At 56.5% G+C, this 25,562-nt stretch overlaps 1 protein-coding gene across 4 annotated transcripts in view; it reads right to left on the reverse strand.

Annotated features, from left to right (window-relative positions):
* Positions 1 to 381: 381 nt before the first annotated feature.
* Positions 382 to 25,562, reverse strand: part of OLFML2B (olfactomedin like 2B) — a 36,313-nt gene continuing 11,132 nt past the window's right edge. Inside the window, exons 4-8 of one of the 4 annotated variants that reach the window (XM_045876788.3) lie at positions 19,378 to 19,554; positions 13,643 to 13,874; positions 11,512 to 12,021; positions 1,886 to 2,062; positions 382 to 1,433 (exon numbers count right to left, since the gene is read on the reverse strand). In XM_045876788.3, the coding sequence (XP_045732744.1) occupies positions 832 to 1,433; positions 1,886 to 2,062; positions 11,512 to 12,021; positions 13,643 to 13,874; positions 19,378 to 19,554 (1,698 nt within the window). In that variant the 3' untranslated portion in view covers positions 382 to 831. Of the gene's footprint in view, positions 1,434 to 1,885; positions 2,063 to 11,511; positions 12,025 to 13,642; positions 13,875 to 19,377; positions 19,555 to 25,562 lie in introns of all 4 variants that reach the window. The other 3 variants (XM_045876787.3, XM_045876786.3, XM_045876789.3) reach the window with 3 other exon arrangements.

The following is a 25,562-nucleotide window of genomic DNA, read 5'->3' on the forward strand; positions in this document are numbered from 1 at the left end:
CCCGGGAATCATGACCTGAGTGAGCCAAAGGCAGATGCCTAACCGACTGAGCCACCCCGGTGCCCCAAGCCTCCTGCTTTCAACAGTGTCTACCACCCCCCATGTAAGGACTAAGGAATGAACAGCTCCCCACCTCTTACGCAAAATGACCAGAAAAAAGCAGAACAGAGCAAGGAAGCTGGTGTGCGGGTGGAAGAGGAGTGCTCCGTGCCTGGATATGGAAGCACACCCAGAGTCGGGGGGGGGGGGGGGGTGCAGGGCCCCCCAGGCAGCCCCCTCAGCAGGGGAGGAGGCTCCGCGCCAACTGAGGCTCCTCCGGGGGAGCAGGATCGACCGTGCCCGGCAAAACCGTGCTGAACAAAAACACATTCGGGGCTGGGCTGGTTTTACATTTTTTCTTTATTAAAAAAAAAAAGCATTTTTCTGGGTTTTTAAAACTCCTCCAATACATAAAAATTTTCCTGCCCCTTAACACTTCTTTCTTGCCTCCTTCACTCCTGCTCCTGGTGCCTACAAGACCCCGATGGAGAACCCTTTTCGACGTCTAAGATCTGGGAGCTGGAGGGGTTGAGGGTTCGAAGGAAGGTGGTTCCTGGTCAAAAGGAGAAGTCCATTTGCACAAAAATATAAACCGTGGAGGATGAGACCAGCACATACGTGTATGGATTGATCTACAATCCACTTAAAAAAAATAGACCCAAACTGTCATTTTACAGTTGCAATATTATACAAAATATATATTTTTTAAACAACACATACGCATCCACACACGCACGCACGCACACAAGGTGCCGGGAGCCCCTCCGCACTTCCACACGTGGGGCCAGGGTGTCAGTAGGCGAAGATGACGTGGTAGGTGACCTGGTGACCGTTGTCCCAGGCGTAGAGCAGGCGGTCCTTGGGGTTGTAGTCTATCTGGGTGGTGTAGGAGTACTCGTTCTCGAACAGCAGCCGGGGGACGATCTGCGTGTTGGTGTGCGTGTCGAAGGCGTAGGAGATGTTGGCGTTGCGCTGGTTGTAGCTGTCCACGGCGTACAGCACCCCGCAGATGACGAAGCAGTTGCCGTAGAGGTTGCGCCGCAGCCCCGTGCGCCACGTGGTCTCCTTCTGCGTGCTCAGGTCCACGGCGTTGAGCTTGCTCAGCACGATCACCTCCTGGCTGAAGCCCTCGTCGTCCAGGGCCGGGTAGATGAGCCACAGGCCGTTCTCGTCCACGGCGAAGTCCACGTCCGAGTGGCCCTGCCACCGCCAGGGCGTGGCCTCCTCGTAGGCCACGTCGTGGAGCATGGCCCAGGCGGCCACGAAGCGCTGCTTCAGGTCGTACTTGATGATGTTGCGGGTGAAGGCGCGGTTGTAGTAGAAGGCGCCGTTGTAGACCACGTGGCCCGTGCCGATCCAGCTGTAGGGGAGCTTGTAGGAGTTGCTCCAGCGACCTGCGCGCGAGGGCGGGGCTTCAGGGCGGGGGGCGGGGGGGGCAGCCGGCGGCCCGGGTCCGCAGCCCTGGGGCGGTGTCTCAGCTCCGCCACTTTCTAGTTTTGTGCAGCAAACGGCTTCACGCTGGGGAGCCTCCGCACGCCCATCCCTCACCCCGAGGAACAGTTCCCATTCCCAGGCGCTGCTCCCCCCAGGGGCCCCGCTCTAGGAAGGGGGCGAGCTCACTGCTACCCCTCCCCGCCCCCACCCCCGGAACCCCAGGAGCGGAGCACAGAGAACGTGGGGCATGCGGAAGGGGAACCTCCGCGACCAGGAAGGTCCTTTCACCATCGGAAGACCCCTTTCTGGTTCGCGGGCACCTCCCAGAGCGATCTGGCCTTGATGGGAACAGGGGGCGCGGGGACGGCAGGAACACCCCCCTGCAAGCCCCTAGCGGGCCCACGGCGCGTACCTTGTTTGAAGTTCTCCAGGTTCCGGAACTCTACCAGGGTGTTGCCGTAGTAATAGTTGGTGACGTAGATCCGCTCATCCTTGGCCAGGGGGTCCTTCATCCAGGCCCCCTCGTTCCGCCCATAGGTGTTCTGGGTGGTCGGCCCCGTGATCGTGGACAGGGTGTCTTTGCACCTTCCTGGTGGAGGAGAGGGGTTGGCGGGGTTGGGATGAAGGAAGACCTGAAGCTCCTGAAACCTGTGCCCCCCCCCCCACTCCGGTCTATGGCCTCTGGGGGGCTTCTGACCCGAGCCTGGACACCTTAGCACCATCCGCTCGCCACCACCACCCCCCGCCCCCCGTCAGTCCTACACTCCACTCCTACAAAGCCACCTGCTGCCACCGTCCTCTGACTTCTCAATCCTACAAACTCATCCCCCTCAAGGATCTAATCTCCAGTGTTCTTTTCTGACACCACATCCTCCTCTGAAAAACCATCCTGCTTCGACTGGATTCCATCTGTCCCCACAGTGCTGTGAATGAGCCTCTCACAGGATGTCCCCTTTCCTCTCCAGGATGCCCGTGCCTCCCCCTCTGCACTCCCTGACCGCCCCTACCCAAGCACGGAGGGAGCGGGTTTGGGGCTTTCCTTCTCGTTCTCAGTCCTCAAGATACAGCGTCTGGACAAATACACGGCAGCAGGGGATGCGTGAGCAGAGCTGAGGACTCTGCCACACGTGAGCCAGGGACATGGAGCTCCACCAGCGGCTGAGCTGCCCCGAGGGTGTGGCCCAGGGTATCTGGGGCCACGCTAGTCTAGACTGAACACTGGATGTTCGTGCCCCTGAGGCCCACCTGCTGGGTCCTAGAGAGCTGTCCTCAGCCTCTGCCCCGATGCTACCGTAGGCAAGATGCCAGAGTCCCCTTCTGGGGACCTGGAGGAAAGGGGACCAAGCTCCACGTAAGCAGCTTGCTCTGGCTTGCAGGAGCCCCTTCTAAGTCAAGTCTGCCTCAGGAGCAGGGGGGGACCGAGTGCCCAGGAGCTATACTTCTCAGGGGCTCTTTGGGGTGACCTAGTGTCCAGGAGGGGCCCTCAAAGGCCACCAGCACTCTGCTGAGTTCTAGACCAAGTAGAAAGCCTAGAATGCTTAATATGTAGTGTTTTTATTGAGCACGGCCCTCAGAGATACTAAAATTGTGTGTGACCACTGAGGACACGCGCTCTTTCTATCCCCGTGCTGGTGGGTTACAGAGGAGGTGGGAAGGTGCCCCCGCCCTCACCCTGCCCCCAGCAATGTGCTCTCACCAGCAGATCACCCCTCCATCTGCCATCAAACTGGCAGACAGATGGGTAACAGTGACAAGTGTTCACCTGAACAAAAACACACAGGCCTCCAGTTTGGATTGAGGGCTCTCTCAATTCCAGGCCACCTTCATTTCTGAACTGTTTCAGTCCGTTCCCTCCACCCTGCTCCCCCATTCGCGGTCTGAGGAAGAAGCTCAAGCTGGCAGGACAGGGCAGGCACCGTGCCCTTGGCTTCGTGCCTGGGGCAGCAGGCGGCTGGAGGTGGGGTGCACACTGTTTCCCAGGCAGGCCCCACAGCGGGATGCAATTGGCAGGGTCCAGGCAGCTCTGTGTGGGGTTCATTAGGTCCTGATCTGACGGAGTGGGGAGGGAGGGATTCAGTCTCCGCAAAACAAACAACAGAACCGAGCCGCCAAAGCCTCATTCCCCCACAACTGAGCTCATCTGTTCAAGACAATAAAAGAGAAGGCTCTAGCTGAGCCCAGGCAGCAGTGGTCTGGTGGAAAATCGCTCATTCCCTGGCGCTGAGCGGGGCTTCGTGCTTCCTCTGCACTGAGGTAAGCCCTAGTGGGCCGTCCCCAGGGAGGAGCATTTCTCTGTGCTGCCTTCCCCGGCAAGGCCCAGAGAGGACACGGACTCCCTGTCTCAGAGACAGGGCGGCCCCTCACCCACGCCCCAGAGCCCCACAGATGGGGGGCGAGGGGTTTCCGTCAGGGGGCTGTCCTGGCTACACCACCTCCCGGACCAGACTCAGAAACTGCAGATGAGCTCCCAGAAGCCAGGACTCATCTGAGTTTTGAAGTACTGGGATGCCCTGGGCAGCCCCTAAATCCCTACACGGTTCTGTCTCAGCCCTGGGGCTCTGCAGCAGCAGGGTCCTGGTTGGGGGGCTACAGAATCTGTCCCAGGTTTGGAGTCGAGGCCTGGCCTTGGTCTTAGCCCTGCTGCCAACTCCGAAGTCTGCATTGCTTCCAAAATGTCAGACCTTTGGTTTCTTCTGTGGGAAAACGAGCACATCATATGCCCCACCTACTTCACAAAAGGCTTGGAGAATCCACCCTGAGGATGGCACGGCAGGCCGAATCGTGGCCCAAAGATATCCATGTCCTAACCCTTGGAACCTGTAAGTGTGACCTAATATGGCAAAAGGGACGGTGCTGATGTGATTTAAGTCCGAGACCTGGAAATGGGGGGATATCCTGGATTATCCAGTGAGTCCTCAATGCACTAGCAACTATCCTTCTACCAGGGAGGCAGAGGGAGACGTGACAAGAGGAAGCAAGAGGGATGTGGCCGCGAGCCAAGGAATACCAGCAGCCGCCCAAAGCCAGGAAAGGCAAGATAAGGATGCTGCCTTGGAGCCTCGGGAGGAATCGGCCCTCTGACACCTTGATTTTAGCCCCTCTAAGACTCATTTCAGACTTCTCACCTCTAGACCCGTCAGAGAATCCATTTCTGTTATTTAAGCCACAAAGTTTGTGGTAATTTGTTACAGGAGGCCTAGGACACTGGGACAGATGGAGTCAGCTCTGGAGTCAGGCGTCCTTATTTCTCGGGTTGGGGGGCGGGGGGGAAGTCCAAGACCTCGGGGCACGTCTCTACAGGCCCTCAGTGGGACGCTGGCCCGCACGCGGGCAGGAAGGTGGGCAGACACGTGTGGTTTCACAGCCCTCGAAGACACGTTCAAGGTCAGTAAACCATGAGGCCCGGACCCATCACCACGGTCTGATGATCGGGGTCATCTGATGATGACGCGCCTGCCCTTGGCAGCAATCGTCAGCCTTGGAGAGAAGACACCGCGTGGTAAGGCTCTTCAAGGGGGAGAAGGCAGGGGGCAGTTCACAGAAGCCACAGAGAAGACAGCGCTACCTGTGACTCACCCTAGAAATGTCCCCACACTCAGTGACAGTGACTGAGTATGAAGCACTTTCTAGGCATCGGCCCCTTTCATCACTGGTATTCCTGGGAGCCAGGGGCTCTCTGCACAGGGTCCCCGGGTCTGAAAAGAAGGTGCTCTTCCCGTCAGCACATAAACCTGCCCACACCTCGCCATCCTAAAAAGGAAATCTGCTCGAGAGGCTCCCCTGCCATCCCGGGCCCACAGCTGTGGTGCTCGCGGGGCGGGCCTTGACACAGGGACACAGGGCATCATCCCGTCACCCCCAGCACCCCGATGCCCATCCGCCCACCCAGGGGCCAGTCCCCTCCCTGCCGGCATTCACTCTGCTCTCTCCTGACCTTACTGCCCTGGTCCTGCTTCCCCAGCTCCTGGGCTGCCTTCCCTCTGCCCGCCTTTCCCCTTCACCCTCAGAGCTGCCCTTGGAGACTCTTCTCGCTCCTCCGGCTTCCCCTGGGCCGACTCCGCCCTTCCCAAGCGCCTCCAACTGCCATCTAGACAGGTTTCTCCCGTGGGTCCTTCTGGTTCCTCAAACTTACTGGATGAGAACCGGAATCGGTGCGCTTCACCGGACAGCCTGCTGGTGTCCTCGAGACAGGCCCAGCGCACCAGCCACGAACCACCCAGGAGCCCGGGGCCAGGCAGGGACTGAACCGGGCAGAACGGGGAGCGCGGGACAACAGGCAGCCACAGAGGCTGCGGAGGGTCCGGAGAGCGGCTGCCCTGAGGGCGAACTCCAGACTCAGACCAGCCCGGGATGAATGCAGCCCTGGGGCTGCCAGCCTGACCTCCCTGGCCAGCCCCTCACTGCTGGTCTTCCCGGGGTGCCCTCCTGCCATGTCGTCTGTGCCTCTCTCGGAAGGGGGAGCCCTGGGTGTGACGCCCCGCTGTCCCCATCCTGACATTCTTCATCATTCTACCTGTGACCTTGTGTTCTAGAAGCGAAGTCTAACGGGACAGTGGAGCGTGTGTGCGCGTGTGCACGGGAGTGTGCACCCCGTGTGTGTCTGCCCTCCTGTCACCCATTTGCACGCAGCATTTGCTACGCCTGATGAACAGAGCTCCGGGCAGACCCACTGCACGTGGGAGTTCAGCCAGACTCGGGGGGAGCGCGTTGCCCCCACAACTGAGTAAGGGGGGCCCAGCAGCCCCAGTGCCACACCTGCCATCGGGCCAGAGCCGGCTCTGAGTGTAGAAGACGGTGGTGCTTTAAGAAACACGAAAAACCAAGTAAATATCCCTGTATCATTTCTTACTTGTGTTACTTGCTTGTATGAGCCAACAACTTAGGCTAAAAATGACACAGAAGACGGGAAGATTGGGTGACTCAGTCTTTTTCTTTTCAGTCTTTCCTTACTCAGTGGGCTGGAGGAGGGAGTGTTGCTAACATGTGCACATATCAAGAAGTAAAACAAAACGGCTGAGTTGGCTTTGTGCAGCATTTCCTCTGTTCCGCTAACAAAACACTTACGTATGAAGGAGCTGTGACCACGGGCATTGTGTCGTTTTGGTGACTTCCACATCGGAATCAAGTGACCTTATATTTGCATTTAAAACTGACATTCACCATACAAAGATGAATGGTAAAACTCACGCTAATACTATGGATTTTTAATTTCTTCACTAGCAAAGAAAAAAATGGACGAGAGAGAGAGAGAGAGAGAGAGCACAGACGAAAGGGAAAAGCTTTCTATTCACGACCTTTAACGGCACGGGCCCAGGTGCTCACTGGGGCCGGGGCCCACAGGCCCGCAGCCGCCCCGAGCTCGCTGCTCCCCCAGCCCTGCTCCTCCTCACTAGGGGCCCACCTCCGTTCTCGGCCTGGCTAGTTCTTCCTCGTCCTTCAAGACAGCCAGGTCCGCATCTCCTTCCAGAACAGAGTCCCTCAGACCCCAAGCGCCCGATGCATCCCGTCCCCACAGCTGGAAGGATGTTCTCCTGCCTGAGACACGAGCGAGGTCGCTGCCCCGCCTGCCTTCGAGGCTCCAACAGCTGCACGACATTGACCTGCCTGAGACCCGCCGGCAGCCCTGACTGAGGACAGCCGCTGCCTCCGACCCTCTCCACCGCGTTCAGAGTTAAGGCCGTGCTCCCCTTCATCATCGGGCCCCTGGCTCCCTAGCCCAGAACCCTGTCCCCCAGCCTGTGCCCCCGCGCGGGGCTCCCTTCACTCCCCGCCCCTCCACCCCGAGCTCAGCCCTCTCCCCTGGGGGGGGCGCATGCTGGCGACCATGCCAGGAGATGGGGGCCCACTGTCAGGACCCACATCGGCCCCAGCTGGACCAAGAACGTTCTGTCTGCCAGGCTCATTCTCGCGCCACGCCAGTCACTCGCCGCCCTCCACAAGTAGTCCCCTTGGGAAGGGAGCCCCTCTCACTCCCTTTCAAGGCGGCACAGTGGTGCTCAAGAAACCTCTTCCTGGCACAGGGGAAGACTTCATTCCTCACCCGCCTACAAGCAGGGTCTCCACTTCCCGTTCTTGTTTCCAGGGCCAGAGCCCCTGGTTAGGACTGAAGTTCCCTGTGGCTGCAGGGGGCTGGTTAGGGGGCTGGGGACTGAGCAGCTGGAGCAGAGCGCCCGTGGAGTCGGGCACGGGGACCCGTCTTGTCTGCGTCTGGTGTCTGGTCTGGCTGAGGCCTGGCCCCCACGGCTCCTGCCCTCCTGCCCCGCCAGCACCACCTTTCTCAGGCACCCCTGACTCGTGGCAGGCAGGCCTGGCCACCTCCCCTCCCCTCCCCTCCCCCGACCACAGCTGGAGGGCCAGCGAACCTCAGGGACTGTTAAGGTCTCAGGCTAATCCGGGAGCCTGGTCTTCCCAGATCAGGTTTCCTATATCGGATTCAACAGGAGACAGGCTCTCGCTGGTACCGTCATCATCCTCACAGTCCTCTTGCCCACCCCTCCCCTCTCCCTCCGCACCCCAAACCAGCCCCATGGAAAAACTCGCATCAGGAGCCGCAGCCCTTAAAGTCTGGGGCTCTGCGGAGCCTGGCCCATGTAACACACAGCCTTTCCTTCCTCTGCAGGAACTGAGCAGCCCTCCCCAGGCCCTGGGATGGTGGCTGACCCCTTACTTGGGAGAGCCAGCTGCCATCACTGACGGCATTTTTCCTTTCCCGGTCCTACAGTGACTACCCTTCAGCCAAATGCTTGTTTCCATAACCAAAACTTAATTCTAATTTACTTGTTTTTGGAGTTTTTCTGAAAGGTTTACAGTTCTCCTGAGGATCATGGTTAGGCATTTCAGGACATCACAAAATCAGACTTGCAAAGTGTGGGACAGGATGTTCCTCTTAAAAACAGCCCCATTTAAGACCACATCTCAAATAGCCAGGCTCGTTAAACAGCAAACACCCTTCATGGGCAGCAAATGCATGGCCTGGGTTGGTTTCAGCCAAATGGTTTTTATTTACCTGCAACTAGGACACCAAGCGCAACCTGGTCTTACTCACCAGGCACAGATAATCAGGGGTCCACAGAGAAGGATCCAGAAAGGAAATCCCACCCACACGCACAGCAGCCCCAGGGAGGCAGCTGACAGCGATAAGCAATTAAAAATGATTCCCCAAGGGCGCCTGGGTGATGCAGTCCGTAGAGCATTCGACTCGGTTTCAGTTCAGGTCATGATCTCAGGGTCATAAGATTAAGCCCTGAGTTGGGCTCTGTGCTCAGCAGGGCAGGGGGGCGTCTGCTTGAGATCCTATCTCCCTCTCCCTCTGCCCCTCCTGTTCATGCTCATGTGTGCTCTCTCTCAAATAAATAAATCTTAAAAAAAAAAAAAAAGGGAGATTCCCAGAGCGCCTGGGTGGCTCTGGGTTAAGTATCTCCCTTCGGCTTAGGTCATGATCCTGGAGTCCTGGGATCGAGTCCCACATCCATCGCGGTCCCTGTTCAGTGGGGAGTCTGCCTCTCCCTCTGCCCCTCCCCTCTGCTCATGTGCTCACATGCTCGCATGCCCTCTCTCTCTCTCTCTCAAAAATAAATAAATCTTAAAAAAAAAAAAAAAGGATTCCCCAAAACAAGCCAGTCAAGAGTCCATGCGGCCTGGTCCCCTCTCTGAGCCGCCCTGTCTTTTCACCCCTGTGTGTTTGAAGAAAACCCCGCAACCACATTCACGTCCCTGTGTTTTCTCAGTGGAGGACCCCAGAGGCAAAACCCTACAGGCCAGTCTGGAAGCAGAACCTTACACCCTGCACACGCTGCTGTTGTTCTGGTTAAGCAGAATATTGAACAGCAAGAGGAAACGTTTTCCCCCCTCCGGCTCCCACCAGGTGAATGGCCGCCAGGACGTGAGGTGTCTCCCTCTGGGATCAGCAACTCAGGCAGGCTCCTGGAGGAGGCGGGCTCCTGAGAGCCCCAGAAAGGTGCCTGTTGGCAGTTACCCTGCTGGCAGGCCCCAGGGGAGGCAGGCACAGCCGAGAACTCCACTCCTGGTGAGGAAGTCACCCGGGGAGGAGGCTCCGAGGCTGATCGACACCATCACTGAGGGCACACAGGTGTGCAGGCCTACCTGTCTTCACTGTCCATGTCCGAGCCACCCGTGGGAGGCACAGCTACGTTTCTGGGGGAACTGTCCCACTCACGGATGAAGCGGTGGCAGAGTGGGGGGTACGGTGCGGGGCTCAGGGCCTGTGGTCCCAGGAGCACGGTCGAGGCTGCCCAGAGCCAGTGAGGAAGTGGGAACCCCGGGCTCAGGCCCCAGGGCATTCTGCGAAAATCGAGCAGGACCTACAGCTTTGGAATTCACTGTCCATGCAGAGGAACTGTCTTCTATGCCATGGTCAGCTTGCTCCCACCATGGAAGGGAAAGAAAATGAAAAAAACCATCTTCTCCTGCTCCCACCCAACCTCTGTGGCCCACGCACTGCCTTCTTCTGGAGGTTCATGAGATTTTGCCCTGGGGACTATTTTTACTGGTTATTTCCCTGCTCCCACTGCCATTATTCTGGGATTTTCCCCCAATAAGAATCCCTTGCTGTCTCCTGGCCTGATAAACCTACTGCAAGAAACCACAGGATTTCGTGGAAGAAACAGTCTTTTAGCAAATATCTAATTACATTGGAGACCCACAGAAGGGCAGGAATCCGCCCAAGGTCACACAGCTGTTAGCGGCTGAGACCAGGCTGTAACTCAGGTGTCTGCTCAGGGCAGGAGCTCCTCCCACCACCTGTCTGACAGTACCCAGCATCTTGTTCTGAGGAGGGAATGGGGACAAGGCGGCCAAGGGAGCGGGAAATGGGAAGAAGGAAAAGAAGAGAGAGCAAACCATGTCCTCTGTCAAAGCACGTACTTTTTTCAACAAGCACGTTGATGAAACCATTATTCAACAGTGTTATTTTTCAATCGGTCTCAGCGGTGCCTCAATGGAAGTTTGGTTGCGTTCTCTTTGGGAGAGACACCTGTAGCCAGCTTCCATTTCCTTCTGTCTTTCCCCAACGCATGTTCCATCCACAGTTCCCAGAGTCATCGTGTGGCTCTGGAGCTCCCAGAACAGGGCACAGAACAGGGCTGCACTCTTCACGCTTCTGGAACATGCTTTGCTCCTTTAGACCTAAGTCAGAAAGCTTCCCTTCTGTTTAGAAAAGTCCTGTTCATCCTCCAAAACCCAGCTCAAACGACACCTCCTTAGAACGGCCTCCCCAGCCTTCTTAGCATCCAGGCCACGCTCCCTCTCTCGCTCCACTCCTCCGCTGCCCTGGTGTTTATCACATGAAGCCACGGTGGCTCCCATGCCCTCCAAGGCCGCCACTCGTAGGATCGGGCCCTGGGGCCCACTGTACCAGTAATTCTCCTGCTCCCTCTTCTCTATTATTCTAGGACCACCTCTCACCCTGACCCCACGAGTAAGGGTCCCTTGGTATTTCATGGCCTGGTAAACCTACTGCAGAAAACTCAATCATTGCCAAATACCCAATCCCCATCGCAAAGCCTAGGACACAGAAAGCACTCAACCAATGTTTACAAATCTGACCAGTGAGGAAGGGCCCTGTCTCCACTGACTTATATATGCTTAGAGAGGAGCTTCCCATTAGTGTCACTGGCATGCTTCAACTACATAAACCCTAGATGTTGGGGCGCCTGGGTGGTTCAGTCAGTCAAGCATCTGACTCTTGATTTTGGCTCAGGTCATGATCAGGGTCATGAGATCGAACATCCTGTCAGGCTTCGTGCTCAGCAAGGAGTCTGCTTGAGATTCTCTCTCCCTCTGCCCCCCCCCCCCCCCGCTCATATGTGTATGCACATGCTCTCTCTCCCTCTCTCTCTCAAAACAACAACACCCCTAGATGTTATTAGCACTGATCACTGGCCAAAGGCATAACTCCACTTACTTGTCCTTCCAGAGAAGTCTGAAGGTCTGGCTCCTCTCTCTGCTTTCAATCTAACCCCAGGCTGAGCCTGTTACCAGAGCTGAGCAGGACACGGAGTCCAGGCAGAAGGAACTCACCTATGACATTCCGGATGTCATCCTCCTCTTCTGGGCTCAGGGTGGGGTTGGCAGGGGCTGTGCTCTGCCCTGTGGTAGCATCTCTCCCCAGCGAGTCTGTCCGGACTGTGGTGGGAGGCACCAGGCCCGTGTGCGGAGCCTCCGTAAATGCGTCCCCAGAGGCACCTGGCAGGGAAGCCGAGGCAGGAGGCTGCTGGGTGGCTGTGTGGGCCACGGTGGTGGCTGGTACCTGAGTGGAAGGTTCCAGGCTTGCCTCCGTTGTGGGACCTGGAAACACCGAGGAGGTCTGGAGCGGTGCTGAGAACGGTTCCACTGAGGCAGACAGAGTGGGGTCCGGCGTGCTGGGATCGGAGGGTACGGCCAGGGCTGAGGTCTGCGTGTCACTCATCCCAGTGGTGCCCTGATGGGTGACCACTGGCCTCCGGGTGGCACTGCTCAGCAGGTCATTGTGTCTCAGAAGCTGATCTTCAACCAGCAAATCCACTCCATTGTCACCACTGAAAAACTCGTCTTCTAGGAAACAAACACAAGGTTGTCTGTGACTCAGGGAGAGCTTGTGGTCCTTGGCAGATTAAGAAGAGGGTTCCTGGGGCACCTGGGGGGCTCAGGCGGTGAAGCGTCTGCCTCCGGCTCAGGTCATGATCTCAGGGTCCTGGGATCCAGCCCCACGTGAGGCTCCCAGCTCTGCGGAGGAGCCTGCTTCTCCCTCTCCTTCCCACTCGTGCTCTCCCTATCTCTCTCTCAAATAAATACCTAAAATCTTTAGAAAAAAAAAAAAATAAGAGGGTTCCTTTCCTCAACATTGGTTCAGAGATGGGGCCTGGCTGGGATTTCAGAAGAGGAGGGTGAGAAGTCGCAGAGATGGGAGGGCACTGCCTCTCCTGGAGGGTCTCTGAATAGACTGCCTCTGAGCTCCACCCAGGCTCGGGGACACCAGGAGGACACACACCCACGGCCATGGAGCCTGGGGGAAGCCAGTCACCCCGTCCGTTTATCCAGCGCATATTTATGGTGCATGCTCAACAACCATGGGCAAAACAAACATCTTGCCCTCGTGAAGCTTCTGTCTAGGGGCGCAGACACTAAATGATAAGTAGACAACATGCTTGATGGTACTGGGGAAAAAAGTCGGGTAGGTGAGGCGTGTCCGGAGAGCTGGTGGGCGGCGGGGGAAGACTTGCAGTAATGGATCAAGTGCTCAGGATGGAGATGAGAGAGACCTGAAGGAGGTGAGGGAGCTGGCCAAGCAGCCATCTGCGGAAGAGAATTCCAGGGTGAATAGCAGCAGTGCAAAGGCCCTGAGGCCAGAACGTGCCTGTGGAGGCCGAGGGGCAGCAGCGCAGCCAGTGTGGACGAGGCGGGGGGTGTGCGGGGAGAGTAACCGGTGATGGCAGGGAAGGCTCAGGAGCCAGACCACGTGAGCTTTGGGCGCTGGGTTCGGACTTCAGTTCTTCTTCTGAGTGAAGTGGGGGAGGGGGCAGGGTTTTGAGCAGAGAAGGAATATGAGGAAGCAAACTCTCTTAGGACACAAAGAGGGTCTAACCACAAATGAAATAGACTAAATTGCGTTTCATCTGTTTGTCAAAACCACCATTAAGGAACTGAAACTGCAAGCCACGGGCAGGGCAGAAACGTGTGCAGTATGTACCACTGACAAAGGACTAGTTCCAGAATTTAAAAAAAAAAATCCCACAAATCAATAATTTAAAAAGACAACAAACAAGGTTAAAAGTGGACAAACTGATTATGCCAACAGCTAGGAGAGCACAAACTGGGACGGGGGGAAGCCCAGGTCCCCTGGAGGCAGGGACACCAGGTGGGGCTCTGAGCACATCACTGCCCTCCGCAAGCCCTCAGTGTCCCCCAAACAGGACTGGAGGGCACCAAAGTCCCTTACAGCTGTGCTCTGTGATTTTCCGCAAGCCCAGAGACCTCAAGTGACCTGCCCAAGGCCGCTCAGCGAATCATAAGGAAATGCAGCAGGAACTCTGGATCACTTGTCACTGCGGGCGAGTCCCCCCATGACCCCGCTGGCTCTGTGGGGCCACAGCAGTCCTCAGACTGCAGAGGGGTCCAAATGGTGACCCCCTCCCCACCCTACCTCCACAGTGGCCTGCTGACCCCAACTCACGCTGCTCTTCGATGTCATTCTCCTCCTCGGGGTCCTTGGCTTTGTAGTAGGTGATGCCCCGGATGACGGTGGGCTTGGAGGCCGGCCGGCCCCGCAAGTGCACCTGCCTCTGCAGGGGTCGCTGGGGCCTCACCACCTCGGGCGCAGCCAGGGGCCGCGTCTGCAGGAGCTCGATGGCGTTGATCTGCTGGGACACGGTTTCTTCCTGCAGAAACCGCTCCTCATACTGCTCCTCAGAGGGGACACAAGGGGAGGCCAGGTCACTGGTCAGACAGGCAGTGGTCAGGAGGAGGCAATGCTGCAAGCCAAGGCACTGTTCTGGGTGCTTTACTTATTCCCACTAATGGAATCTTCCCACGAGTCCTCCGAGGTAGGAGCTCTTTATCATTCCCATTTACACCTTAGGAACCCGAGGCACAGAGAGGTTATGCACATTGCCCCAGGTCCCACAGCAGGTAAGTGGTAGAGGTAGGATGTGAACCCCGGCAGCCTGGCTCCAGCATGTGTCTCTAACCTCCACATTGCTCTTCCCAGAGAGTGCGGTTCTCCTTTCAGCTCTGGCCGAGGGCTGCTGCCTGATTTCCACCTGGTACCAGGTGTTTCCAGTGAGGTCCCTGCGTGGGTGACGGTGCCCGGGCTGGGACATGAGGCCTGAGGCCCAAGATGCGTACCTCAGGAAGAAGCTTTTGCTTCCGCGATCAGAAGGAACGGCCCCAAACCCGCCCTGATGCATCCAGAAGAAAGTCCAAGGTCCCTGGCCTGGCATTTACACCCCTCTTAAAAACGGACCTTGACCCAGCTCAGCATTCTTCTCTCTGGTTCCGCCCCCAGCCCCAACCCTTGGTATTTCAGTCACTTGGCTGACTACTCACCCTCTTGGCTCTCCTGAGCTGCGGGGTCTTTGCTGGGAATGTTTTCTCCGTCGGGAAGGCCATGCCCTCCCTCCCCGCTCCCAGAGCTGCTTACCATAATCTACCCATTTCTCAAGGCCTGGCTACCATCTCAGGTCCTCAAGAAAATACTCCCAGACCTTCTCATCCATAATTAATCTTTCTTTCCCAATCCTCACTTTGCACGTTGTGGCAGAGACTTCTGACTGACTGACGCAAATCCTAGCTCCTGTTCCTTTCGAATGGGAAACCGGCTTTGTGGGAGCGGCCGCAGGGCAAAGTTCTGGCCAGTGGGGTATAAGTAGACGTTGGTGGAAAGAGCTTTTGGAAAAGTTCCTTAAGAGGGAGGCTGAGTCAGCTGGAAGGCATCTTTCGCACTCTTCCTAATTTGTCTGGCCCGAAATGTGGACTGGGTGGCTGCAGCTGAGCAGTCATCTTGTGACCATGAGGGGATTCTGAGGATGGACATCGCTAATGGCTCCATGCAGTTAATCACAGCGGCCGAGGCCGGCCTGCCTTCGGGGCTCCTTCCACACGAAAGAACAGCGCCCCTCTACTGTTTGGGGCTTCTCAACGCTAAACACAACTTCTAATGGACATAAGTCTACACCTCTGTCACGGCACCTCTCCCGGCCTGCCTTCTATGGGCATTATTTAAGGATTCTGTCTCTGTAGTTTCTTAAGGAACTGGAAGAATAGCAACCACCTCTTGCTCATCTTTGATTCCTTCACACTAGTTACATTGAATTTTTTTAAAGTAATCTCTATGCCTAACGTGGGGCTCTATAACACAACCCTGAAATCAGGAGTCGCATGTTCTGCTGACTGAGCCAGCCAGGCGCCCCTGTTACAATGAGTTTGTCGATCACCACAAATCCCAAGGAATGGGCTACATTTCTGCCCGGCCCTGGGGTTTTGTCAAATGATGCTTTATAGTAGGCTGCCGTGACCTGAGCATCTTGATGGCACCAGGCCAACACGGCTGGGAGTGTTCGGGTCAAACAGAAGAGCCACCCAGTCCTTCTTGGAGCTGCTGCCCAGCCCAGGGTCGGCCCTCCTGTGTCCACAGTGTGGCAGGGTCTCTGGTCCATCAGGTCATGGACCTGCCCCCAATCCAGGATCACAATCACCACCACGGAAAACAACAGACTCTGGGCACAGGTCCCGTGAGCTGTGTTCAAAGCAGGGCCACCACAGAAGGGTCCAGCTCCCGGGGTGGTGGCTCCATCAGGGAAGTGTGAAGGGACCCAAGAGCAGGCCCAGCCCTGCTCTCAGGAGGACTCCCGGGGCCTAATAATGAAGAGGCAGCTTCCTATTGCCATCTAAGCCGCAGAAGCCCCCTTCTCACCACGAGGAGGTGGATAAGCTCCCCTAAACCCTGTGACTCTCAGTGAAACCCACCCAGAGAGCAGAGCCCACTTGGAAACAAAACCTCTGTCCCAGATGATGCCCCAGGTCCTGATAGGCAGAGCCGGACCTTCAGGGTCACAGAATACGAGCCGGCCGAAGCCCAGCCGTAACGGCGAACTTTCTCACTGCCCCAGAAGAAGCGAATCAGGCTCTTGTTTTGACCTTACAAATCTGGCCTGGGGAAAACCCAGAGTCATTCCCGACCACGCCCCCCCACCCGTACTAGCCTTCCTGTGACAGAAGAGCCGACCCAGGTGACAGAGCAGACGCGGCAGTTCCTCCGTCTGTGGAGACCGGCTCCTGCAAGCCGGGAGCACCCTTCTGCCAGTCTCCCCTGGGGGGGGCCGGAGAGCCACCCAAGGAGGCACAGGCACGCACCCTGGGAGCCCCCACGCCTGCCACCAGCCCCTCCTCAATTCCCATTTCCTGCTGGGGAGGTGATCTCCACGAGAGATGCAGGGACACGTGGCCTGCAGAGCTGGGAGTTTAGGGAGCACCCACTCCGACCAGACACGTCCCTTCCTGGTATTTTTGGCCCTTACAACAACGGGGCAAGGTAGACAGCACAATCCACACTTTACAAGCAAGGAAAGAGGGGCTCAGGGTCATTTAGCGAGGTGGCTGCAGGTCAGTGGGTGAAGGGCGGAGGGGGGCACCTACGAAGCAGGTCCAGGGCCAGCCACTGTCTTCAGAGCCTGCCCCCTTCCTGCCATGAAGCCACGCTGCCCAGAGCACTGACCACGGGACTAACTTGTCTGCCAGCCAAAAACTCATCTACATCCCCAGGTCCACAGGGCCCTGGTCTGGCCAGTACCCAGCAGACGTGGGGATCCCTCATTTCCCACTGGGGAAGGAGGTTGGGAGGCTGACGAGGGCCCCTGCGCTTGACTCAGACGCTGTGGGCCAGCTAATTGCTGGACCCTGGTCTCCCTGTGCATTGCAAAAGCAGGTTGTCATTTCTCCATGGTAAACCCCAGGAACTGTCTTTAATTCCAGGCCCTCCAGGACAGGCGGGAACTGCAGTTCCTTCTCCCGGCCAAGGAGATGGAGCAAGACCATGGCAGCCTCTGCCAGAGAACATATAATTTCCTTGGATTCACTGGCGACAGGCTGAGCTGGGCGGCAGCTGCCCCCACCACGCTTTGCTTTCCCCTCTCTGCTAATCCAAGAGCCTGTTGAATGACTTCAACTCCTGGCGTCCCTATGTCCCCGCTCCCACCCTGCCCTCTCCACTCCCAACCCAGCCCCCCAAGCCCCTTGCCAACCCTCCAGTCAAGGACCTTCTTGGAGAGCAGCCTCCAACAAATTGCCACTCACCACTCTGAGAAACCCCAATATCATCTAAGAACCCTGAAAATAACCACCAAACCTAGCCCCCACTTGCCTCCTTTCTAGCATGGGGTTTGCCAAAGACACAGAAAGACGAAGGAGGGGAGGAAGATCCTAGCCTTGGGCCTCCTTCCCGGCTTCCCCTTTCCCTCCCCTTCCTGGCCCTGGCTCTACCTACCGCCACCCTGGTTTGGGTGGATTGTGCTAACTTCAGCAGTGTGATGAATGGGGATTTCAGGAGGGGAAAGGCTTTGCTGAGCAAAGAGAAAAAGAGTTTGGTGTGTTTGATTTGGTTTACTGTTTGCCCTCAGGAAATATGAGCTGGGTTGCTGAACATACCACATAATGTATCATCAAGACAACAGCCGAATTCTCCAGCTCAGCCGACTGGGAAGCTGGAGGCCAGAGAGGACAGGGAATGCTGGACTCCACTGGGCACCGGGCCAGCAGGACATACCAGATGGGCTGAGATAGGAGCCGCTGGGCCCCAGGTTGGGGGAGAGGGTGCCTCCAAGGTCCCTTCCAGCCCGAATGTCCTCGGCTTTTTGGTTTATAAACTCGGATCTGTTCAAGGATGACCCACCAAGCAGACTAAACACAAGCTTAGTAGCTAGCCTATTGGGAGACAACTAAAAATGAGAATAAAAATAATCGTTGAAGAAATATAACATCCAAAAAAGCATCAAAGTAGTCATCATGGGCAAAGCCAGAAAATTATTGGCCTTCCTTATCCTTATTTTCTGGTTTGGAAGTGGTTTTATTTTGAGTTACACATTGGGCAGGGTGCAAGCACCATACTGTCTTTGGGGCTTCTTGCCTCCAAAGTCCTAATCTGCCTGCCTTCCTACTTTGGGAACACATGTGCCCAGGATCCCCTTAACCCACAGCTGCTCTGCTTGGCACCACGTTGATGAGTTTCCATGAGTTCCAAGCCCAGGCTGACTTCCTCTCTTGCCCCAGTTCCTACTGACCCAGGCAAAAAAGTCCTATGTAGCAATGCTTAGCCCTTCTCCGTGCCCCGGTGCACGGCAACAGCTCAGCGGCTCTGACTGTCCCAGGCCCTGCTCCCCCACACCCTGCCTGCTGCCCCAGGCTGGTCCATCTGGAATCCAGGCTCTGCCGTCCACCACCGACCCTTGGCCCGGTTAAAGCAAGCAAGGCCTCTCTTAACTGCTGTTGTCCCCTGGTTGCCAAGGGCCCTCTTTTATGACACTTGATCCAGATCCAGTGAGACTCACTATATCTCACACTCTTCAAGTTCTGCCACCAAAGTTACCTGTTTGCTCTTCCACTCTTCGGGGTTAGCTCCCAAATGGATACTATTTCTTGGGCATCAGCTTAGGACACAACCACCACATTAAATGGCAGTACTCAGAGCCACGGTAATACATACCAGCTAACTTAGTAACTGGGGCCAAAAGAAGCTGGCATCGGGCAGGGGCATTTTTGAGAAGCAGGTCCTGTGGGACTGCTCCAGACACCGTCAGACAGCATCCCATTTCTCGCACGGGGGACCTCGTGCCGGGATGCCACCGGGTGGGAGGAAACAGAGGTCTGAGACCCCCTGCCACCGCTTCCTGCTGAGTAAGGCATCCCACGAGCGTTCCTGGATGTGTCCCCTCATCTGGAAAGAGGATCCTGATCTCCGCCCTGCCTGCCTGCTGGAGCCATGAGGAAAACCACCCGGGATAGCGACAGAAGTCCGAATGCACCACAAGTCCTGTATGAACAGGAAGGTCCCCCAACTTACTGTTTCTAAACTGGGGCACTTATGAGACTGAAAGATGGTTCTGTCAATAATGATGCCAGGACGGCAGGAGTGAACCACGAGGGTCCCAGACGAGGCAGCATGCACACTGCTCCTTAATCATCACTCAGGGGCGCTCACAGAGGCAGGGTGGGGCCTGGGACTCCGGAGTCCCAGGCCTCACCACTTCCTCACTGAGCCCCTCTGGGCTTCACCATTAGGTACCACAGACTCAGTCCCCTGCCCCAACACACCTGCAGAAGGGCCATCTAGAAGAAATGAGACCATGGCCGGGTGCTTCCCGGGACTTTGCCCACCCCCCACCCCACCCCTCGGCTGCCTCGGGGCCAGGGCCGTACCTCTGGGTGGGCGTAGGCTGCAGCTGCGTCCCTCTGCAGAGCCAAGCGCACGTCGGGCATGCTGTCTAGGACGCTGCCAGAGCAGTTCTCTCTCCCTTGCTTGCTCATCTCCATTCGAATTTCTTCCACGTCTTCTTTGATTTGCTCATTTTCCTTGGTGAGGTTTTTAGAAACTTCCTGAGAAGAGAAAAAAGTGTCACACGAAGATCCACGAAAGTGCTCTGACGCCGAGGAGGCAGCTGGTCCCTCTCTTGGGCTCAGAGCTAGATGCACAGAAACGGACCAAGAAATCGGCCAAGGAGCGACTGGGGTCCTAGAGAGCGCCCAGCCCTACGCTGAGGGCCAGACTCCGGGCAGTCCTTCTGGGACAGCATGGCTCCAGCATGCCCCGCTGCTGGAGATACCCCAAACGCCATGGCTTTCCTAACCCTCACACTGCCGTGTCTCTGGGTCACCAGGACACCTGGCTTCTTCTCTGTCATTGGTACATGGTGCATGCACCCTTATCCAGTGATGATGAACACGACAAAAAATTCCACTCACTTGGACCCCCTACTGTGAACCAGGAGCTCGATTAATGAAAGGAGGGTTTTTTAAAGCAATTTTAGAAGAGGTAGCCAAAGACATCTACTTAGTCTGCTTTTCTAGTGAACAAAAACTATTTCCCCGGCACATTAAAAGCATCGTTTACATAGAAAACCCACGCGCGGGTTTCACACTTTCCTATTTACTCATAAAAAGTTTCCCTAAATGGGGCGCCTGGGTGGCTCAGTCGTTAAGCGTCTGCCTTCGGCTCAGGTCATGATCCCAGGGTCCTGGGATCGAGTCCCACATCGGGCTCCCTGCTCGGCAGGAAGCCTGTTCTCCCTCTCCCATTCCCCCTGCTTGTGTTCCTGCTCTCGCTGTCTCTCTGTCAAATAAATAAATAAAATCTTAAAAAAAAAAAAAAAAAGTTTCCCTAAATGACCCCCACTTGGCAAATTACCTGTGTTCTAGATCTGGTTCATACTGGAAGGGACCAAAGGTATATTTCAGTCAACCAACACTGGTGACCACCTCCTGGGTGTCTAAGGTACGGTGCGGTACAAAAAAGGCTCATGATACCCCTGGGGTTCTTGCCCTGGGGTGCTGGGGAGATGCCAACTATAACTGGGAGAAAAGGCCCACATAGCAGAAGATGACCAAGCACGCTGGATTCTGCAAGTGGCAAGTGTGAACTTATGGATTTCAGAGGAGGGAGGAGACAGGGGAGAGGCAGCGTCCTAGAGGAGGTGAGGCTGCACGGGATCTGAGCCGGGGACAGTTATGGGCAGGCTCAGAGGTGCCCTTTCTCCTCGGGTTACTTTGAGAGAAGTTTACTGCACTGAGATCCAACATTGTCCAACTCTGGCCGGCATTCTAAGGTTTGCATAAGCGTCTGAGTTTTTGTTTTATTTTTTATTGATTTATTTTTTAAAAAGATTTATTTATTCGAGAGAGAAAGGACATGAGCAGGGGAGGACAGAGGGAGAGGGAGAAGCAGGCTTCCCGCTGAGCAGGACCCTGAGATCATGACCGGAGCCAAGGGCAGACGCTTGACCAACTGAGCCACCCAGGCGCCCTGCATCTGAGTTTTTAGATGGGATGTTCTCCTTGAGCCCTGTTTATGGGGGGTAGAGGAAGCAAACATGTAAAACAGAGGATGCATTTGCTTTCCGTATTTAACAGACAGATATGGGGAGTGTAAACACTCAGACCCCTGCCACCTGGCAAGATAATGCTAAGTCCCAGAGGAAAGCCACGGTGGCTCAGAGGGGGGTGTCTAAGTACCCAGGCAGACAGTAACCCCCGGACTGCGGGTCCGGTAGCTCCTAGAGGGGCTGCCCCGAAGAATCCACTAGGTGCTTGTTAAAACTAACCAGAACCCAGAGCTACTGGCCATACGGTTCTTCTGGCATTTCCTTTCATAGCAGATTTTGAGCCCTGGAAGGGCTTGCTTCAGGCCTAGCTGGCCTCTCTAAATTGCACAGAGTTAACTGTGAGAGATAAAGCCCCCGAGAAAGATGTCTTCTTTCTGGAATAGCCAGAATGAGCAGTCTTACTGGGTGAACAGTCACTCCTGACAGGTGTTACCAGGGGCAGTCAAGTGCAATGGTTAAGAGCAAGGATTCTGGAGGAAACAGGCTGGCTCATGTGTCAATGTTATTGCTACTTCTTTGATCTTGGGCTAATCAAACTCTCTGTGCTTCAGTTTCCGCAGGGGTAAAATGGGGTAATACTAGGACTTTCCCGATGACTTCCTATGAGAAAATAAATTAATACATGTGGAAGTGCATGGGACATACAAAGTGGGTATTATCTTTTTCATAGGATGTTACAGTTGGGGTTTCTAGGCCCCTGGAGGATCCCAGAACTCAAGCATGTCTCAGATGGGGAAACGGAGGCCCAGAGGAATGATGTGATTTGCCCAGATGATAAAAACAAAAGTGGCAGAGCTGAGCCCAGCACACAGACTCCTGGCCCTTATCTCTGAGGTTCACTCGTGGGACCACTAAGACCCTTGGGGGAGGGTCCTGGTGCTCAGCCAGCTCTGGAGCAGCGGGGAGCCCATCAGAGGGGCCCGTGAATATTGCAGTGTGGTCTCAGGGTCTCTCAGAGAATATGCATGTGCATATGCAGAGAAATCTGGATAGGGTGGACTCCCATAAGTCCTTGTTATGCAAAGTGTGGTGACAGACGGGGAGGGGGGGCACCCTCAGGAACTGTTAGGAATGCAGTCTGCCCCCCCAAGACCTGCTAAATCAGAATCTGCATTTTAACAAGACCCCCAGGCAATTTGCAGACACATTCAAGTTTGAGAAGTGCTGCCTTAAATGTAGGAAGCTTGGGGTACACCTGCTGGCAAAGAGGGGCCCAAATGTATGGAAGAGGATGATTTACAGGAGCCGGATTTTTCGGGGGCCAACAGGAAAGGTGCCAGGTGCCCTTGTGGGATTCACACATTTCCTTTTTGTTTTTAAAGATTTTATTTTTAAGTCATCTCTACACCCAACGTGGGGCTCTAACTCTCGACCCTGAGATCAAGAGTCACCCGCTCCACCGATGGAGCCAGCCAGGGGCCCCAGGATTCACGCATTTCTGTACATCCCCAAGCACCTACTGAAAGCAGGGTCCAGGCAGCTCCCCCGTTAACACTCAACGTCCTGAGACATCCAACACAGCCCAGCAGGCTCAGGGGTTCCCTGTGTTACTTCTTCCTTAATGCATTCGTGTGCTCAGTGTTGAGCCCTAAGGGGTCAAGTGTAAGCCACACCAAGCAGGATCCTGCTCTGATGAAGACCACCCTCCATGAGGGGACGAAAGCAATAACCAAGAAAGCACCAACTAACGAAAATCAAGGTCAGGGCGGGTGACAGTTGTCTCTCCTGAGGCGTCAGCAAGGTCAATGACGCAGTCTCTATGGTGGGGGCTGCCGTGCGGCCCTAGGACTCCCCGCTGGGTGAGCCCAGTGGCTGGGCCTGCAGAGCCTTACTACGAAACAAGATCCTGAATGCCCTGCTAGAGTCAGCCCTGGCCTGTGCACCTGCTGCGAGGCCGAGGGCAGCCCCACGGACTCAGCTCCTGCTCCCGAGATCTCCCTGGAGGGCCCTTCTTCTCCCTGATTTATAAATCCCCAATACCCTTTCTGATTTGAGTGAGGAGCCGTTATATTTGGGGTTTCCACAGAGGAGGGTCTGATACAGTCTGGCCTGGAGAACCCAGAGGAGCACTATGGTTTCTTCCCCTCACGGGAATGGCAAAACCGGCCAGCCGCCGGAATAAACACCCAGCAGGTGGTGGCATCACCCCATCGGCCTGCCAGGCTGAGTCAGTGGCACCCCCGGGGCAGCGGCTGCACCCCTCGGCCACCCCCAGACTCAGCCACCTCCACCCCGGGGTGCTGGCCTTGTGGGGCTCCCCACCGCCCCCTGAGAGTCCTGCTTCCCTCACACCAAGACTTCTCAGGAAGCACGGGGGACGCAGGGCACTCTTGAACCTGCCCTGGCCGAACCGTGAACCCCATGACCTCAGGCGTCAGGCTCTTCCCCTCGGGCCAGCTGCAGCCGTGAGGGTGAGGGTGAGGGTGTGCGCAGCTCGGCCCATGCGCGGTGCTGGCCACGTGGCCGAAGGAGGCAGGCACGGGGCCTACCTGGCCCCTGCCAAGGGTGCTGGTGCGATGAAGAGGAGGGCAGGAGGAGGAAGGAAGAGCCGGTAGACAGGGGGCTGGCCCAGGAGGCCGGGCACAGCCAGCCACGGCATTTAAAGATCTGCGCAGAGCCAGGGGCCTGAGCAGAGTTCGCAGGGCACGTGCCACGTGCTGGAGGGACGCGCGGTTGGGCACGGGCCCGGGAGGACGCCCGCCGGGAGCAAGCCCACACTGCCGAGGGGACATGCATCTTACGCTGATATAGCCAGATGCACCCACAGCAGAGGGGAGGAAGTCCCTGGGCACAGGGGACTGGGTGTCGCTGGAGCTGGGGCCGCAGCCGGCACGTGGGTGGTCAGACCATGGAGGGCGTGCAGGCCGGGGGAATGGGTGTGGGGGCAGGGTTGGGGGGAAGCTGTTCCACGGGTATCGAATGTGTCCTGACCTTGTCCGGCTGTTGGACAAGTGCATGGCTGCCTGGGTGAGGCTGCGACAGCGTAAGCCAGAGCGTTGGGACTTCAGGGGGAGCGACCATGGTGCAGAGCTCTGGAAGGCTTCTGTGCTCTTGCTCCCCCCAGAACCAGGGACGGGGGTGCGTGGTGAGGAAGGGGCTGGCTCCGGGCACCAGTGCACGCCGTCAGCACCACCACGAGGCAAGTGAAGGGACCCCTCCAGGCCCCAGCTGGAGGAAGAAGGGATAAGGATGCCCACCTCACCAGGCTCGGCCTGGAGAAGGAACGAGGGACTGCACATGCAGAGCCAGGCACAAAGCGGGACTTGATGACCCCAGGCAGAGCAGGAACAGGGCTGGCCCTTGCCGTCTCAGAGCAGATATGCAGGCAGAAAAGGGAAAGTGAGCTAAGGGTTGGCGGGTCAGGCAGGAAAGAAGGTGAGAACCGCCCCCCCCGCACCGAGAGGCTTCTGGGTTGTAAAAAGACACACCGGACTCCTGTAGGAGGTGACAAAGCCAGACTGCAGCTGGGCCACGCCTGGGCCCCAAGTCCTGCAGCAAGCATGTATCCCCACATCCGAGGAGGCCACCTGACCCCTATCGCTCGCTGGCTGGGTGTGCCCAGGGCCCAATGCAGATGCCAAGCCTGAGGACGGAGGGAACAGCCTTCCTTGAGGGATGAAGTGAGTGTGGGGGTAACCGGATCCTGGGGTCTCCGAGCTCCCAGCAGCTCACCTGCCCTTCCCCCTCTGAGCCCTCCAGGACACAGCTAGGACCAGGTGGCCTGAGACGGCCACCCCAGCCGACAGCTGTCTCCAGCCCCTGGTGAGAGAGCCAGCTGGAGGGGTGCCCCAGCTGAGCGGACAGGCAGGACTTGGCACAATCCCAGACCACAGCTGACGGAGCTGGGCAGGCTGGCCTGGGTGCAGGGGCCACCAGCTGCCCCTTCAATCACTCCCCCAACCGAACAGCTGCTGAGCATCTAGTCTGCCCTGGGTGTGGGGCCAAGACACTGAAACAAAGATGATTCAGGCTCAGGTCGCCCTCTGGAAGTCCAGAGCCTGGAAGGACAGTCAGACAAGTAAAAAACAAGAAGTCCCAGGCCTCTGATGGTGAATTTCTGGGTCAGGGGTCACCTCATCCCTCCATACAGCCCTGCACCCCTTCACATCCTGACAGTTACAAGCTGTTCCTAGGGCAGCAGATGGAGGGCTGCCTCTCACACATTCAGTCTGCTTAGCCAAAAAGAAAACCTTTCACTCCACAGTGACAAATTAGATTTGAAGTATATACAACCCCAGGAGAGGGAAGATATTCACTTGAACTCACATTCAGATGTAATTGAATTAAATAACAGTAAAGCTGAAATGTATCTTAGAAATATTATCTCCAAGCCTTTCCCTTTCCAAGGTGACAACACCGTGGTCGGACAGGGTGGGCGACACTTTTCTCTAAGGCTGCACTTGAGTAGGAGAGGCATGAAGTGACTGACCACAAAAGCAGATTTGCTCAGGAAGGAGAGTGAACACTTGGGGTGTCTTGATGGGCATGGAGGGCGGGCAGAGAGGG

The sequence above is a fragment of the Mirounga angustirostris genome, unplaced genomic scaffold (genome assembly GCF_029215605.1).
Source record: "Mirounga angustirostris isolate CCGP_5_RB_7025 unplaced genomic scaffold, mMirAng1.0.hap1 SCAF_6, whole genome shotgun sequence".
NCBI lineage: Eukaryota > Metazoa > Chordata > Mammalia > Carnivora > Phocidae > Mirounga > Mirounga angustirostris.